Source organism: Schistocerca cancellata, chromosome 4, assembly GCF_023864275.1.
Source record: "Schistocerca cancellata isolate TAMUIC-IGC-003103 chromosome 4, iqSchCanc2.1, whole genome shotgun sequence".
In the NCBI taxonomy this organism is placed as follows: domain Eukaryota; kingdom Metazoa; phylum Arthropoda; class Insecta; order Orthoptera; family Acrididae; genus Schistocerca; species Schistocerca cancellata.
In genome coordinates this window covers 147,603,283-147,619,524 of record NC_064629.1, presented here as the reverse complement: position 1 = coordinate 147,619,524, position 16,242 = coordinate 147,603,283, and the positions used below count along the sequence as shown (strand labels likewise).

At 38.5% G+C, this 16,242-nt stretch overlaps 1 protein-coding gene across 2 annotated transcripts in view; it reads right to left on the bottom strand.

Annotated features, from left to right (window-relative positions):
• Positions 1–16,242, bottom strand: part of LOC126183468 (dymeclin) — a 165,837-nt gene that overhangs the window by 88,750 nt on the left and 60,845 nt on the right. For both annotated transcript variants that reach the window (XM_049925479.1, XM_049925480.1), the window contains exons 5-7: positions 12,720–12,824; positions 6,936–7,075; positions 1,785–1,997 (exon numbers count right to left, since the gene is read on the bottom strand). In XM_049925479.1, the coding sequence (XP_049781436.1) occupies positions 1,785–1,997; positions 6,936–7,075; positions 12,720–12,824 (458 nt within the window). The remainder of the gene's footprint in view (positions 1–1,784; positions 1,998–6,935; positions 7,076–12,719; positions 12,825–16,242) is intronic.

Sequence of the window (16,242 nt, the reverse complement as noted above, 5' to 3'; positions counted from 1 at the left end):
GCAGTAGTGGCAGATCATACAGCTGCCACAGCACAGATAAGAGGGCTTGTGAGCCCAGATGTGTCAACATGAATTGTTGCGAAGCAGTTATTTGCAGTGGGACTACGGGCAAGCACACCTCTAGCCTAACTTCCACTAATGCCACAGTATCAATGTGCACGGCTTGACTGGTGCTATCACAGGATCACTTGGAGGATGGAATGGTGCACCATGGCCTTCAGCAATGAAAGCAGATTCTGCCTGCACACAAGTGATGGTTGTTGAGGCGTACACCGTAGACCTGGTGACCGCTGTCTCGTAGAGTGCATTTGTCCAAGACACACTGGTCTGGGGTACAATAAGCTACAACTCTCGTTCAACTTTAGTGTTTCTGAATGGGACATTAATCAGCTTCAGTACATGTAGAATGTTGTTGGACACGTTCTTGCAACAGGAAGGTGGTGTGTTTCTCCAACAGGATAATGCTCACCCATACACTGTCCGTGAAACTCAATGTGCTCTGCAACGCGTTCAGAAACTTCCCTGACCAGCACAATCTCTGGATTTGTCTCTAATTGATTACATGTGGGATATGATGGGATGAGAAGTGACTCGTGCAACTTGTGAACCAACAACTCTTACAAAACTATGCAAACAGGTTGAACAGGTGTGGCATAAAGTATCCCAGGATTGTATACACCACCTGTACGATCGACTGGATGCCAGAGTCAGCACCTGCATTGCCACCTGTGGAGGCAACACACGTACTAATATGGGTTTTTCAGCATGCTTCGATACCTGGTATCACAGAACTGCTTGTCCTACTGTTCTCTAAATGTAATCATTTCATGAACTCCATATGTCCTGTTGCAACAATAAATTGTAAATCTCTGAAAAGGTGAACTAATTTTTCTCCCAGCTGTGTATTTAGAATCCTTTATCAGCTCTCTCAATTTGTGCAACCTTCTGAATCACTTTGCAGTAGTGATAAGGACAACATAAAAATGTATGAACTGTCAAGAAAAGAATTACACAGTGTTCAACATTAAGAGTCCACGCTGAACATAGTACTAGTAACCACTACATACACTAGTAGATGGAAGTTGGTAGAAGCAGGGGCTATGGAATACACTGCAGTATTGGACAGTACTGTGAAATAGCAATAATTATGTTAAAATATAGGCAAATCATGAGATGATATGCTTACTCTACAGAATGGGGTTAACATTTGTTGAGTAGTGAAATAAAAATAAATGATTGACTGTGATTTAAATCCTACAGCTCGTAAGGACCATTAACGAGTTATAGGTAAAGGTGTGTATAACATGTATATCAGCAATTGTATGTAGTCTTCTAACACTAAAATGAAGTAATGTGACTATGACACCACTAAGTGTTGGTTTCCTGCATTCATAATTAAACGGCAACTGGAACTGAAGTATTGGGTATATCGGGAAAACTTATTTACAGAATATTATAGCCTGTGCTGTTACAATGGGATAATAATTATGCCAATTTGAAGCCAGAATAGTTACAAACTGAACAAACAGAACTAAATTTAATGCACTGTACTATATACCAGCTGAGTGCACTTAGAAGGTCCACTACATAGCCTAGACTGTACAGCACAAATAACTTCAATTTCAATTTGAAGATGACCAGTCAACAGGCTCACCTACAACTACACATACTATCCTGAATTTTACATTATTGTTGTCACATGAAATTCTTACAACTGAATACCACTCACAAAGGAGGCAAGTTCACAAGTCATGCAACAGATATTAGTATAGCTCATTTCTTACCTTCCGAGTTGCTGAATGAAAATAAGGCTTGGCGGTAGGGATTATGAAGATTTTTATCACTAGTGCAGTGATTGGCTAATACAAGAATGAGCAGCACAGACTGATTTGCTAAAGGTGCTCCAACATCAGCTTGTTTAGCTACTGCCGTCTCAGCATTTTCACTGCTGGATGATGCCCGCGACAAACCCCAGGTAATCATATTCCACAATTCAGCTGCAAGATAAGAAAAAAAGTATTAAATAGTTTGATTCATCATAGCCATATTCTGTTCTAAAATGTTACTTCATTACATTTATACTGCAATGGAAAACCCAAGTTACAAAATAATTATGAGGATAGATCACTACTAACTAAATGAAGTAGTTTTTGTGCAGTAGATATATGCAAATGCACAATGTGCACTGAACCACTGACTCCCAGCATTATGGGCCAACTATGCAAGCTAAGCCAACCCAACCCACTGTGCTGAGGGGTAGAGGAGGAGGAGGAGGAGGAGGAGGAGGAGGTGGGGGTGGGAGGGAGGGAGGATGGATGGAGGGATGGATGGAGGGAGGGAGGGAGGGAGAGACTGGATGTTTATTAACTCTCTGACCAATTACATTCTCGAGTAGCTCACCTGCAGATCAGCCTTTTTCTAGTGCCCATCTGCAGGTCAACATCTCCTAAGTCTAAATCTCCACTATTCAGTGATGAATTTCTACCATTATATACAGGGTGTTTCGTAAAGATTCAGTCAATTTCAGAAGACTCCGTCTTATACACAAATAAATACAGAAACTTGGGATGAATTTTAACACGCACACATCGAAACTACATGTCTACCTTGGTACCAGTTGTAAGTTGCAGGTTCATGTGGTTGCCCCAAGGGGGTCTCCTGGCATAGTTAGTTTGCTCATTCATTGCCCACAGTGTGTATAGCTGAAATGAATGGTACACCATGATTTTCGACAAAAGTATGGCACTGGACCTCCTACAAAGTAAGAATTGTATGAATCTTGCATTGCAACACTGGCCTGCAAGATTGCATTACTTCACAGTAGAACATATTTTTTGGGGGCAGTTGTGAACATCATTTTCCAAGTGACTCCCCTCCCACTAACTTTGGGAGAACTACAAAAACCAGTGAATGCAGCTGTTCCATACATGCTCAGAAAAGTATGGCATTAGCTTGACTACCATCTGGATGTTTGATGTGCACGATGAACATTTCTGAATGGCAAATGAAAACTTTGTAGTTTGGCATGTAAGTTAAAATTCACCCCACATTTCCATCTTCATTTGTGCAGAAGGTATATTACAGACTATAAGATGCACCTTCTTCTTCGAAATTAATATAAAAATGTCCAGGGTCTCATTTAAAATTTCTGCGTCTTAAAAATGGCCATATGCTCGATGCCATGGAAAACCTATCTCTATCTGCTAACACTGGATTCAACTGGCAGCAGCAGTGCACCAATGCGATAAACATGAGTTGCAGTGATTCATAAGCTTGCTAACACTGTCTCCCTTCCACCCTGCCATCACAAACCCAGAACACTGACTAGCCTACGATGAGTCATTGCAGCCTCAAGTGCCAGTGGACTTAAATTGAAAGTGATATATTTTTGGCAACACTACAATATTTTTGTTAGTATCTAGTTTCATAGTGGAAACAAAATAAAACGTATTCATATGATGTGGGCTATAAATTGAAAGTAGTAGCATATGCATAACATGGAAACAGAGCAGATGAGCAGCATTTTGGCCCTCCACCAACAGAAAAAACCATTAGCAATTGGCAGGCTAGTAAAGAAGAACTGAAAAAAATGAGGAAGACTAAATTTGCAAATAGAGAACTGAATGCAAAATGGCTGAAACTAGACGATAATGTATTGAAATGTATTCAATGACAACATCAAAATGGCATTGGAATTAATACAAAAATTATTCAAATACACACTCAGAAGCTAGCACTACAGTGGAACTTAACAGACTTTAAGGGTGGTGTTGGTTGGTGCTACAGGATTATGAAGTGTCATGGACTTAACATGTGGACCAAAACCAAAATATCTCTGAAAATGAAGAGAAAATATTATCTTTCCATCACTTTATTATTCAACATCGAAATAAAACCAGTGTAGAACTAAGTCAGATAGTAAATAGGGATGAAACTCCTCTGGCATTTGATGTGGCGAGAAACAGAACTGTTGTCATGATAGGCGCTAAAACTCTAACTATACTACACTGTTGTCCTTTTATGTTATGCTGATGGTACTAAACTTAATCAAATGATCATTTTGAAGCACAAAACATGCAAAAACCTTCTAAAATATTGCCAGGTGTTGTTCATGTACGTGACATGGGTTGAATGGATGAAGCTGGTATGAAATTGTGGATTAACAGTGTTTGGGAGAGAAGTAAAGGTGCTTTATCGAAGAAGAGTTCTCTTCTTGTGCTAGATGAGTTTAGCAGTCGTTTGTAAAATTCTGTGAAAGGGAAATTGAGACAGGAAAATACAGAGCTTGCTGTTATTGCAGGAGGACTTACTTCACAACTGTAACCTCTTGATGTCTCAATAAATAAACCATTTAAAGTGTATATGAGAGAGGAATTGAACAAATGGATGAGGAATGAAACCAAACATGAATTCACCATGCAGGGAGTTTTAAAATGATCTACAATCAAACAGGTGTGTAAGTGGATAAAACAGTCATGGTCTAGAGTGAGAGTTGTTAAATATTTTATGAACAGTGGCACAAGTAACACTCTAAATGGCAGGGAAGACCATCTTACATACAAACAGTACGATGATGATGATGATGAAGAAGAAGAAGAAGAAGAAGAAGAAGAAGAAGGAGGAAAGTTCTGATGACAGTTTTCAGGGATTTTAATGGTCAGTTCATTTTTATAAACTAAGTTTTTTTTAGTCTGGCTTTGCACTCTAATAATAAAAATGATTACAATGTAATTTTTTAAAAAACTTCTTAAAAATTAAGTTGCATCTGACAGTCTGTAAAATACAATAGATACCTCTCTCTCTCTCTCTCTCTCTCTCTCTCTCTCTCTCTCTCTCTCTCTCTCTCACACACACACACACACACACACACGCACACACACGCACACACACACACCCCTCTTCGACACCATTTCTTTATTTTGTGTCGCAAAACATCAGTGTGCCACTTCTGCTGTGTTCTTTCAACTTGCTTTATTTAGCAAGCTATCAACTGACAACATTTTGTGCTGTTTCAGTTTTTACAATTCTCTTAATGCTCTCAGTTAAACTTGATAGGAAGTATATGGTATTTTTGTTTCTTAAACAAGCTGTTTCATCCAAAAACAACTAAGCTGAAATGCAGCTACATGAAGATTCTGGAAAAATAACTGAGAAAGCAGAATAATTTAAATTACTATAAAATGGGCGAGAGATTGTCTATCTGCCTGTTACCTCACAAACCAACAAGCAGGGTACTTATGTCATGCAGCAGCATTCTGCCAATTTTCATTGTCCAGTAAAAATCTTGAGACTGAGGTCATGCCTGGGAGATGGAAGTAGTGATTACGTAGACTACTGCAGACCTGAAAAAAGAGATGGAACTACTGAAAAGCGTGTGGTACAGTGCATGTATGACACTTTTCTGACCATTAATATGGAGTATCAGAGCTGAAAAGATAGGGGATAAACTCTGAAGCTGACCTGTGGTACAACTGCTTCTTCACAAGGTGCAGAAATGAGCAGCACAATACAGAGTGGGTGTAACACTGAAATTATATAAGAAGTTTTCAGGGCGAGTGACCTTGCAGACATGACCATTTTTTCAGTCAAGGGGTGAAGAACAGAGGTTGAAAATTCTGTGAATTCATATGAAAGAAGAAAGTTAAAGATTCTCCAGAGCATTACAAATCTACAATATTGAAATATAATGTCAAAAGGTGGTACGAGGCAATGGTTTCTAATTTTCTGAAGTGGCACACTGACGCAAACATTGCAATACTGATCTAGTTCTACTAGAAGTGTCTGCTCAGTGCACTATCTGAGGCACAATTAATTTCAGGAAAACTTCACAGCATTATCACACAGAGCCTAAAGTTAAACAGCACACCAGTACTACTAGAGGTATTAACAATAAATAATATCTGACATGCCTTTTCATCTACCTTCAAGAAACAGCATTTTTTCTGCATAATCCTATGGACACTGCAATTAAATGTTGGAGCCTCTTTCATTTTTTAAAAAAAGCTACGAAAATGAATACCAAAACCAATGAACTATTTGCTATCATACAAAACCTCTAGTTTTTTCACCTCTCATTATAATACATGAAAATAACTTTAGCCCCACATTTACCACTATAAGGGAATGATCTGGTTTTGAGGGTTCATACCAACATTCCTATTCAATCCATAACAAATATCCATAGCTTACAAGAAAGCAAGGCCAAAACTGACACAAGCCTCTTCTTTTAGAGGAGGAATTAGCCCAAATCAGCTAGTCTGTGGTTTGTCTAAAATGCTTAATTCAAATGACGAGTTGATTCTTTCAAGATGAAACAACAATTTAAATTTTTCATTAAGAATTACATTCTGCTTGTCTGTGAGCTCCTGCAGTATTAAGACACAGCTACCTGTGGCATCTGAAAATTAAAATAAATCTGAAAAGTGGCTTTTTCCTCAAATCTGATAATATATCACTATAATGTTAAACTATTCTAAAACCAGTCTTTCAGGAGTATTATAATGAAGGGGATCTTACTGTGTTAATTTTGTAAAATAAGAAAGTTCTAAATTTGAATTATACTGTAAAAAACTAAACAGTGTGACAAGTTACTCTTTCCATCCAAGCTGGGGTATCAAATACTTTTTCAATGGATCTTGCAGTTAGCATTAACCACGGATGTTTCTTTTCAATGTAGTACCCTGAATATCAAAGTTCAAAGAAAACACAATAACACCTTCTTCCATTCATGCAGCTTAAATTATGCAGATCACAGCATAAACACTTTATAGTCTCTCTCTCTCTCTCTCTCTCTCTCTCTCTCTCTCTCTCTCTCTCACACACACACACACACACACACACACACAAATGAAGATAAAGTTGCTGCATAAAACTGCAAACTCAGCATTCTGTTGCTGAACAACATATATTTAATATGAAACACAGTACACACTTACATGCTAGAGTGACAACCAGGCTACCTCCACCAGATAAGTTGTACAGACCAGGAGGTGCTTTTTCTTGTTTTATGAAGTGCTGAAGAAGTTTCTTGACCAGCAGTGGTGCATGGATTGAGTATCGACCTTGCATCAGGCTCCTACAACACAGGAGTATGGCATACAATATGGTAAGCACACCTTCATATTAGATTTAATGTCCACTATTTAGTGTGATCACTGGGTACGATTGATCTAATGTAGTAACATGTCAATAGTTCAACAAAAGTGGTTGACACACACTCAGTAGTTGTCATCTTGATGTAATTTTGCTCAGTAAGAGGCTTATGATGATCATCATTAATGTGTTTGAGCCACAGTAGCAGTAACTTTACTGAAATATGCACTAATAGCATAAGTGGTGGACTGCTACTCAAATTGCTCTCCAGTTTTTAAATAATTTGAGGTTCAAAATACTTTTTTAAGAGTTGTGAAAATACTGGCTCTAAAAGTAATGTATTAGGTGGATTTACATTCATCTTTAACTATCTTGTGCTGTTATTGCTTCTAATAGCTGTTATCTGTGAGTGTGTTTATGCCTTGCATCAAAGTCTTTTAGCTGGGTTTACATTTTGTTACGAGTAGTTCGTGGTTGGAGTAGAAGTGAAAGCTAAAAATTTGTTTGTGCATTGTAGTCTGTCATTAATTTTTGACCAGTATTTCTTACTGTTTCTTGTAAAATGGCTGTATAAAAAACTTTTTTAAAATTCTGCTCACTGTCTAGTATTCAGTTTTCACTGAGTTTACTAGTGGACATGTGAATTTTTGTTTTTGTTTTTCGCAAGTAATCATGTCAAATATTTGTGGTGGAAAAAGGCAGGAAGGGTTTAACAACATGTCGACAACGACATCAGAGATGGAGCAATTCAGCGAAATCGTGGAAGACCAAAATCTAGATGGCCAGAGGTGAATTTGAACTGCTGTCCTCCAAACTGTAAGTCCAGTGTGCTAATCACTGTGCCAGCTCACTTGGTATTAGTGTAGTAGTAGTAGTAGTAGCAGCAGCAGCAGCAGCAGCAGTAATAGAGTAGTTAATTTTTTTCTAAAGAGTAAAATTTGAAATCTGGAGAAGTCAGTGGGCTTTCTAATGAGATACTCTCCTGGAAGTGCAGGACATGTAGGAAAAAAAGAAACGTTAACAGAGGAGCAGGAATGTAAGATCTGTGCCCTTCAGGTGCATTTAGAAAATGCAAGAGAGGAATTGGGTAAGATGGGAGCAGCCCCTTGGCTGTGGAATGGGAACTGGCAGTTGGTAGTAAGGATGCTAGGAGAAGGCAATATTGAGAGTTTCACTTCCTGTATCACTAATAGATCTGATTGAATGTCAGAGTTTAGTGGACAGGTGTCTTATTTAGCTCTAGGTGTAGAAAACATGCAGCAGACCTCAACAGTTAAGAAGCTTAAGTCAGTTGTAAATTCAAATAGAAAGAAGAAGGTTCTGTTGCTAGGTACCTCTCATGGTTGAGAAGTAGGCCAACAGTTACAGGAAATGTTGAGGAGTGAGCACTAGGTCACCAGCATTGTGAACTCAGATGACTGATAGCATTGGAGAGTTACATAGGAATTTTACAAAAGAGGATCATTGTGGTGGACCTGGGAATAGTCTTCATAGGGGCAGGGAGTATGACATAGGTGAGGAACTGGAAAATATAGCTACTCAGGCTTGTGGAACAAATGTGCACCTCGTGCAGCTGTTTCAGCATCACGATCAACCTCATTTTAATACAGCTGTTATGTTTGAAAGGGCACTAACGATGAAGGTTATGGCTCACATTTCAGTGGTGCCAGTTGAGTTTATCAATAGCTCAGGTTTCACTAGGCATGGCTTGCATCTCAATAGGTATGGGAAGGGGAGGTTTGTACAGCTTACAAGAGAAACTCCCCATCGTACACCCCTCAGATTTAGTAGTATGCGGATCCAGAGGACAGTCTATCAAAAACTGAACACAGATAAAGCATGAAAACAGGAATAAGGTGTACTCTACTAAAAATAAATAAATACTAGAAACAGTGAACAGTCCAAGAACAAGAAGTGCAACACAGAGCAGCAGAGAAGAGAAATGGCATCGTGGTTAAGTGGTTACAGTGTTGGACTGCTAAGCAGGTAAGCCGTATCAGAACCTCCCGATCCTGCACAACTAATCTAACAGCAGCCAAAAGGAAGTGGCTTTCAAATGGGAACTGCAAACATTTGATGACAAGGTGGCAAGTCAGCTTAAGCGTCCACCGGAAAACACACCTGGTGTGTCATATACGACATTTGTGACAGTACGTGTGTCATGATAGGAATCTCTTACTGACACACCTAATTTGTATGACTGGTGAGTGAGATATGCCCTGCTGCCTGATATAGGTGTTCATATGAATGTGAATGTGATCACTCCCAAAGATATGATGAAAACGTAATAGTTGGTCACATAAGCTGCAAAAATGAATGCAATGGTTTCACAATCTCACAGTTTCTATGTGCTCTGTCAAAACGTATGTTTTTAATATTTTTGAAGTTGTGTTTCCATTTTGGAAGTCTTTACTCTTCAATTCCTTTGTTGTAACATAGTTCACACCTGTTTATTTGTTGTTTTCATTTCTGTAAGACATCTATGGGAGTTTCCCTTGTAAGCTGTACCAACCTCCCATTCCCATACCTATCGAGATGCAGGCCATGTTAGAGGTGACAGTGTTACGAGGAGTGGTTGGTTAACTTATGTGAAAATTTTGTAGTAATTGGTGTTAAGAGCTGCACATTTTTTTGATTGAAGTCAGCTGACAGGTATCCCTGCTTGAGAGAAGACTCTTTAGGAACCACCTTCAAAAAAGATTGGGTATCAAAGTAATGAAGGAATTAGTATACTTTGTCAAAACATAATAGGTATTAGAGAAAAAGTTATTTAATTCTTGTTTATGTTGACTCTGACATTACTGGTACATCAAAGCACCATTAAACAATATGACATTTCAGATGCTTTCTATACTGAAACATAAATGGTAAGCTGCTGAGGAAAGGCTATGTTCAGGATCTTGCTCACAAACTGAATGCTGCTGTATTTACAATAAACAAATATTTGCAGCAAGTGATTGCCCATCATGAAAATTAGTGCACATTGCTTATTTTCATACACTCATGACATGTGGCATATTCTGAGCTACCAATCAGAAAGGGCATTTTTAGTGCAATGGGCAGTTTGAGCAATGTGTGGTGTAAGTCAGCTAACCTCTTTTCCACCCCTGTTCAGGAGTCTGAGAATTCTGACATTGGGCTCTCAATATATATATTTCATTTAATGTTGTTAACAATATGAGGTTATAGGCACAAACTACCAGCTTTTGCACAGTTAATATTACACAGAAATCCAGTCTGCATTTGAATTGACTCTTGTGCAGAAAGGCATGCAGTATTCTGCTACATCCATTTTCAATAGGTTACCATAAGAATTAAAAAATCTTAGCAGCATCCTCACACTTTCGAGTCTAAACTAAAGAATTTCCAAGGTGCTCACTCCAATTTTGTTGGGGAGCTCCTGGGGAAAAAAAATTAAGCTAATTCATGTGTTATATTGTCGATTTTTCTTATGTATATTGGCAGCTTGTTGTCTGCATGGGATTCTGATGTTAATCTTCTGTACTGACTCATTCAATGATAATGGAGATTTGTCCCTTAATTTGGTCCAGTAGAATTAGACATGTAAAACACAAAAACATCAAGGTGTGCTGAAAGACAATACTACTAGCTAAGTTTCAACTAACTGAACAACACAATTGATTCAGTAAATTTAATACAATATTAAATAAAACAAGAATCAATATTAATGGCTCTCATCATACTAGTGAGCAAGAAGAAAAAAATATCAGCAGCACTAACTCAGTGAAACAGTAAAGGAGGAAGGTGGAGGTAGAGTTTGTCTTAATTGACAGAGACGTTTCACACAGAACAACAGATCAAAGAGAGACCTCTCACATGCAGATCAAGGAACATCAGGCATTGAAAGTGGTAATCTTGACATCATACAGGTTAAATGTGGGCCAAAGAAGTACTGAATAAAAGAAAATTTGGGTGAACATAGAAGGGTGAGGTGAAGAACAAGGGTGCAAAATTTATGAACAAAATGAAAGCAAAACTCCAAGATCCAGCAACACATTTGAAATAACGATAAAACTGTAAATAATGCCAATAGTATTATTTTTTGAAGCTTTAAATGGCAGGAGAGATGAGAAGTTCGTGAAAATACAGATCACCATTCACCACCAAAAAGACAAATGACTACAGCTGACAAACAGAGCACAGAGAAGGTGATGTATGAACAGCAAAGGAGAAACATATTCACACTGATAATGAGAACTGACTACAGTGGTAGGAAGTTGGTAGGCAGCAGAGAGAAGACAAGAATGAAGGAGAAAACGACAAGAAAGAGTGGTTCTTGAGAGAATAATATGAAGAACAAGATAGAGATGGCACTTTGGAACAACAGGGAAGGTTTCAAGAGTATGTTAACTGTGGAAGTAATATAAATAAACTGAGTGTGGGATTAAAGTATGTGTTGTACAGCAGTTCTTAGTTGCTGTTCTCATCTGTCAGTGTTGGATGGAAAGATCCACACAGTATTAATTATCTAACCATCACCTCACAGCTAGTAAAAGAACGTGAGGTCTGTGGTGTATACTGTCAGCTTGTTGACAAGTCTGATATTTGTTACAGCACTGTACATTGCAATGTATCATGAGTGTATTAACATAGTTCATGCTAGAAGTTCCTCAAGTAGTTGCCTTTTTGCTGCTATTTATTTTGCCAATTACACGCAAATGTTTTCCTGAAATTGCTTCACTTTATGCCATTAACAACAATGGACCTCGTTATGATAAATATAGAAAATTATACAGGAATAAAACATGTGGAAAAATTTCATACAATCATTCAAATGTAGAGTGGAAATGTGACACTGATGACATAATACACAATTTACTTCTTTGAGAAATTCTCTAAGCATGAACACTGGAATGTTTTATGAAACTACCATTACAGTTTTTCCCCTCTCTGGCATTCTTACCACTTCAGATTTTTAAAACTAAATTGAGAATTTGCTTATAAGAACTTCTGCTTTCACTTGAAGTACAAAGTTTTACATTTGATAGAGAGACTGCAAAACATGTTAATCATTAAGTGGTGCCCGCTTTCTTATGTGGATAAAAATTTACTTTCTTTACTGCTATGTCTAGACATTTTTTAGTTCTATATTTTGAACGAATGTTTCAATATTAACGTGATAGCAAAATTAACAAATTATTTATTTGAGATGTATGCTGCAGAACTCTTGTGAACATTCAAAGATGGTAAAAGCCAGAATCTTTACATCAATACATCTAAGGAAACCTATTTTTGAATTTAATGCTGCAAACAATAAAACAACATACCAATTCACTACTTAGTTGCAGATTCCACCATATACCTAGACTTGAGGTCATTGGCATCTACAGCACAAAGATTATAGAGTGAAGACTTACTTTACAGTTCCACAGAAATAATTGCATTTCCATCAACATTAGAAAGCTAAAAACAGCTGATTGAAAATATAATCATAATGAATTACTAATTTGAACAAACTTCATTTCTGAACAAATGTATGACACAAAAACTGTTCTTCCATAAACAAAAGAACAATAAGAATCATAATATATTAAGCAAATGAGAAACACATGACAAGTAAAAGTGTTCTACAATATGCTCCCAAGTTTGTGTGCAAACATACTTACCTATAGATAAATGATCTGGCTGCTGGTTTCTGGGAAAACATTTGAACTGACAAAAGAATTAAAAGGCAGTTGATTGCTTCAAGATGTAGAGGATATGTAAAATCTCTGAAATAAGAAAAGAAACTGTTAGTACCTGTTGGTATTAGCCTGTACATTATTTCCCATTATTAGTAAACTTCTGAACTTCACTTATTTCTACTGAATGTTTGTTAGAGATTATCAGTGCTGGAAATGTTTGTTCTCTATCACAAATACAATGAAACTCCAAAAACGTCAATATTTGCAGTAGTGCCCATTTTATTAATAAACCATGTCTGCAGTGAACAATTAGGTGAGAAAAGACAAGTTCAATTACAAGTAGATCTATAACACACACAACTGATTCCCAGGCAATAAACAACACAACAAAAAAACTTTTCTACAAAAATTATGATTTCTGAAGGTTACAACTGTAGGTAGATAAAAATTACAGCATGCCCAAGCAATTTGCCTGCACTCATATCACTGCGGAATTAAGAAAGTGTATGAAATAACATCTACTTGAAACTTCAAAAGTAGTGCTCATCAGCAGGAATATCCTGTGCTTATATAGATTTCACAATGATGACAGATAAAAATGAGAAGAATCTGCAAAGTGATATTGTTACTGTCTTGTTACTCTGCACCTCCTTGGCCTGTTTCTTGGTGACATTCCATGTAGTCCCTGAACAGTCCAGTTTCTCCCAAATCTTTCCTTTCTTTTACTGGATAGGAAACCTGTGGTTCCAAACTTGAAATGTTGGTTTTTGTTTTCGTACTGCCCACTTGAGTTTATTCAGTACAAGTTCTTCTCAACCCTCTACTATACTTTTGTAGTAACAACCCCTACCCCCAATTATTTTTTAGTTTGTCCAAAATACAACTGTACATCCAAATTTGATTTCTTTTGTGCTGGGGAACATTAATGCCACAAGTGAAACAACAACAACAACAGCAGCAGCAGCAGCAGCTGCTGCAACAATAATACAGATCATTTAGGTGGTAGTGGGTGGATGCATGGGACTAATTTTAAGCTGGTCCAGTCCCATTACTAGTCAAACATAGAACATTAAAAACATGATCAATATAAAAAAAATTCTTGGCATATACCAGATGTGTTCATTTGTGGCTTTATACATAGGAATGACCACCACCAACTACCGGAACATCTCAATGCATATTTTGCAACCAACTGTTAATTAATTGTGTCTGTAGTGTGGAGAAAAATGATGTCTTAAATATTTCTTTTCTTAATTCTGTGAGGTGCACAATTTATATTTCTAAACATTTACACCAAGTTGTCAATCTTATCAAGATCTGCCTATTTCTGCAACTTCTTTCAGTTAGTACTTCATTATAGCTAACAGCATCATCTGCAAAAGTTCGTTGTTACATATATGAATGTGTGATATTGGTTCTTTCAGAAATGTCTGAAATAACAGACACCACATGAAGTCCCCAGCTGTGATACATTATTATGTGAATTGAAGGGGGAGATGAGAGAAAGGATAGGAAAGGGAAGAAACTAATGGTATCAGCAGCATCGGGGCTTTGAGTGGAATTGGTGGCGACATCATTACTGCCGATAACGTCTGCTACGTCATTAATAGACAATATGAATGGCAAGGGTCTCAACACACTTTCTTGGAGCAAGCTCCTAAGTTACCACACTAATTTTGTATCTTCCTTACCAAGAAATCCTCGATCCAGCCGTAAATTTTGTTTGATGCCTCACATGACTGCACTTTCATTAACAAGTGTTGATGGGATACTGAGTAAAATTCATTTCAGAAGTCAAGAAACACTGCATCTACTTGACTACCTCAAATCCACAGCTTTCAAGATGTCACATGAAAAAAGGGCAAATTGGATTTTATATGACCCAGGTTTTCAGCATCCATATCAGTTAGCACAAGAGGAAATCATCCCATTCGAGATACCTTGCTATATTTGACCCCAGAATATGTTCCAAGATTCTACAACGATTGTATATCACTGATATCAAAGAGTAGTGTTATGGGTGACTTCTGAAACCCTACTTGTAGATAAATGTGCCCAGTGCTTTCTTCCAGCAACTGGGCATGGGTTTTCATTCAAGGAACCTACAGTATGTGATTTTTGGTTTTCCTAGCATTGAAAAATCTTGAATATTTTTCAGATATTCAACCATGTGGCATTGTCCAAGGGCTCAGTATTTTGGCAAGCCAACTTCTTGTTATCTTCAGGCACTCCTGATCACTGATTTATGTCTTCTGGGTGCAGCCTTTATAATCCTCTCCCCATATCTTGCAGCCTCCAGGCAGCTCCAGCTCCCTCTGGGTACAAACCTGGTGTGATGATTGGGAAAAAGCAATGCAGTGGAAACAATGCATCCTTGTCTTCTTTAATCGTCATATTGGAGCAGATTTCCACATAGACTGCTGCTGTGCTTTGAGACCCACCGTCCGGCCACAGAGAAGCATTCCCCTCGTAACTCAGTACCACCCAGGACTGGAGCAACTGAATTACATTCTTTGCCAGGATTTCGACAACCTCTCATTGTGCCCTGAAATGAGAAATGTCCTGTCCACTATCCTTCCCACCCCTAACACAGAGGTATTCTGCCATCCACTAAACCTACACAATATACCTGCCCATCCTTACACAACCCTTGTTCCCAACCCCTTGCCTTATGGCTCATACCCCTGTAATAGACGTAGATGCAAGACCTGTCCCATACATCCTCCCACCACCACCACCACCACCACCACCACCACCACCATCACCACCTACTCCAGCCTGGTCATTAACATCACTTATCCCATCAAAGTCCGGGCTACCTGTGAGACCAGTCATGTGATTTACAAGCTGAGCTGCAATAACTGTGCTGCATTCTATGTGGGCATGACAACCAACAAGCTGTCTGTCCGCATGAATGGTCACCGACAAACCGTGGCCAAGGAACAAGTGGACCACCCTGTTGCTAAACACACTACTAAATATGACATCCTTCATTTCAATGACTGCTTCACAGCCTGTGCCATATAGATCCTTCCCACCAACATCAGCTTTTCTGTATTGTGCAAATGACAACTTTCCCTGCAACACATCCGATGTTCCCGTAACCCAATCTTTTTACTTCTATTCTTTTTCACTGCTCCCCCCCTCGCTCACCACCTCTCCCCTGTCCAGCATCTAACCTGCAGCACTTCACTGTCTGCCACACCCCACCATACTATTGCTCCCCCTCCCCGCCCCTGCCTCCTCCTTACTCCCGCCCAGTTGCCTCTCCCATCATGCACTGGTGCTGCTGCTCACAGTTGCCCGAGACTGCAGGCATGTGCGAGTTGCGTTTGCATTGTGTGTGTGTGTGTGTGTGTGTGTGTGTGTGTGTGTGTGTGTGTGTGTGTGTCTTGTCTATTGTTGACAAAGGCCTTAATGGCCGAAAGCTTTGAGAAAGTCTCTTTGTTGTGCCTATCTGCGACTCAGCATCTCCACTATATGGTGAGTAGTAACTTTCCTTTTC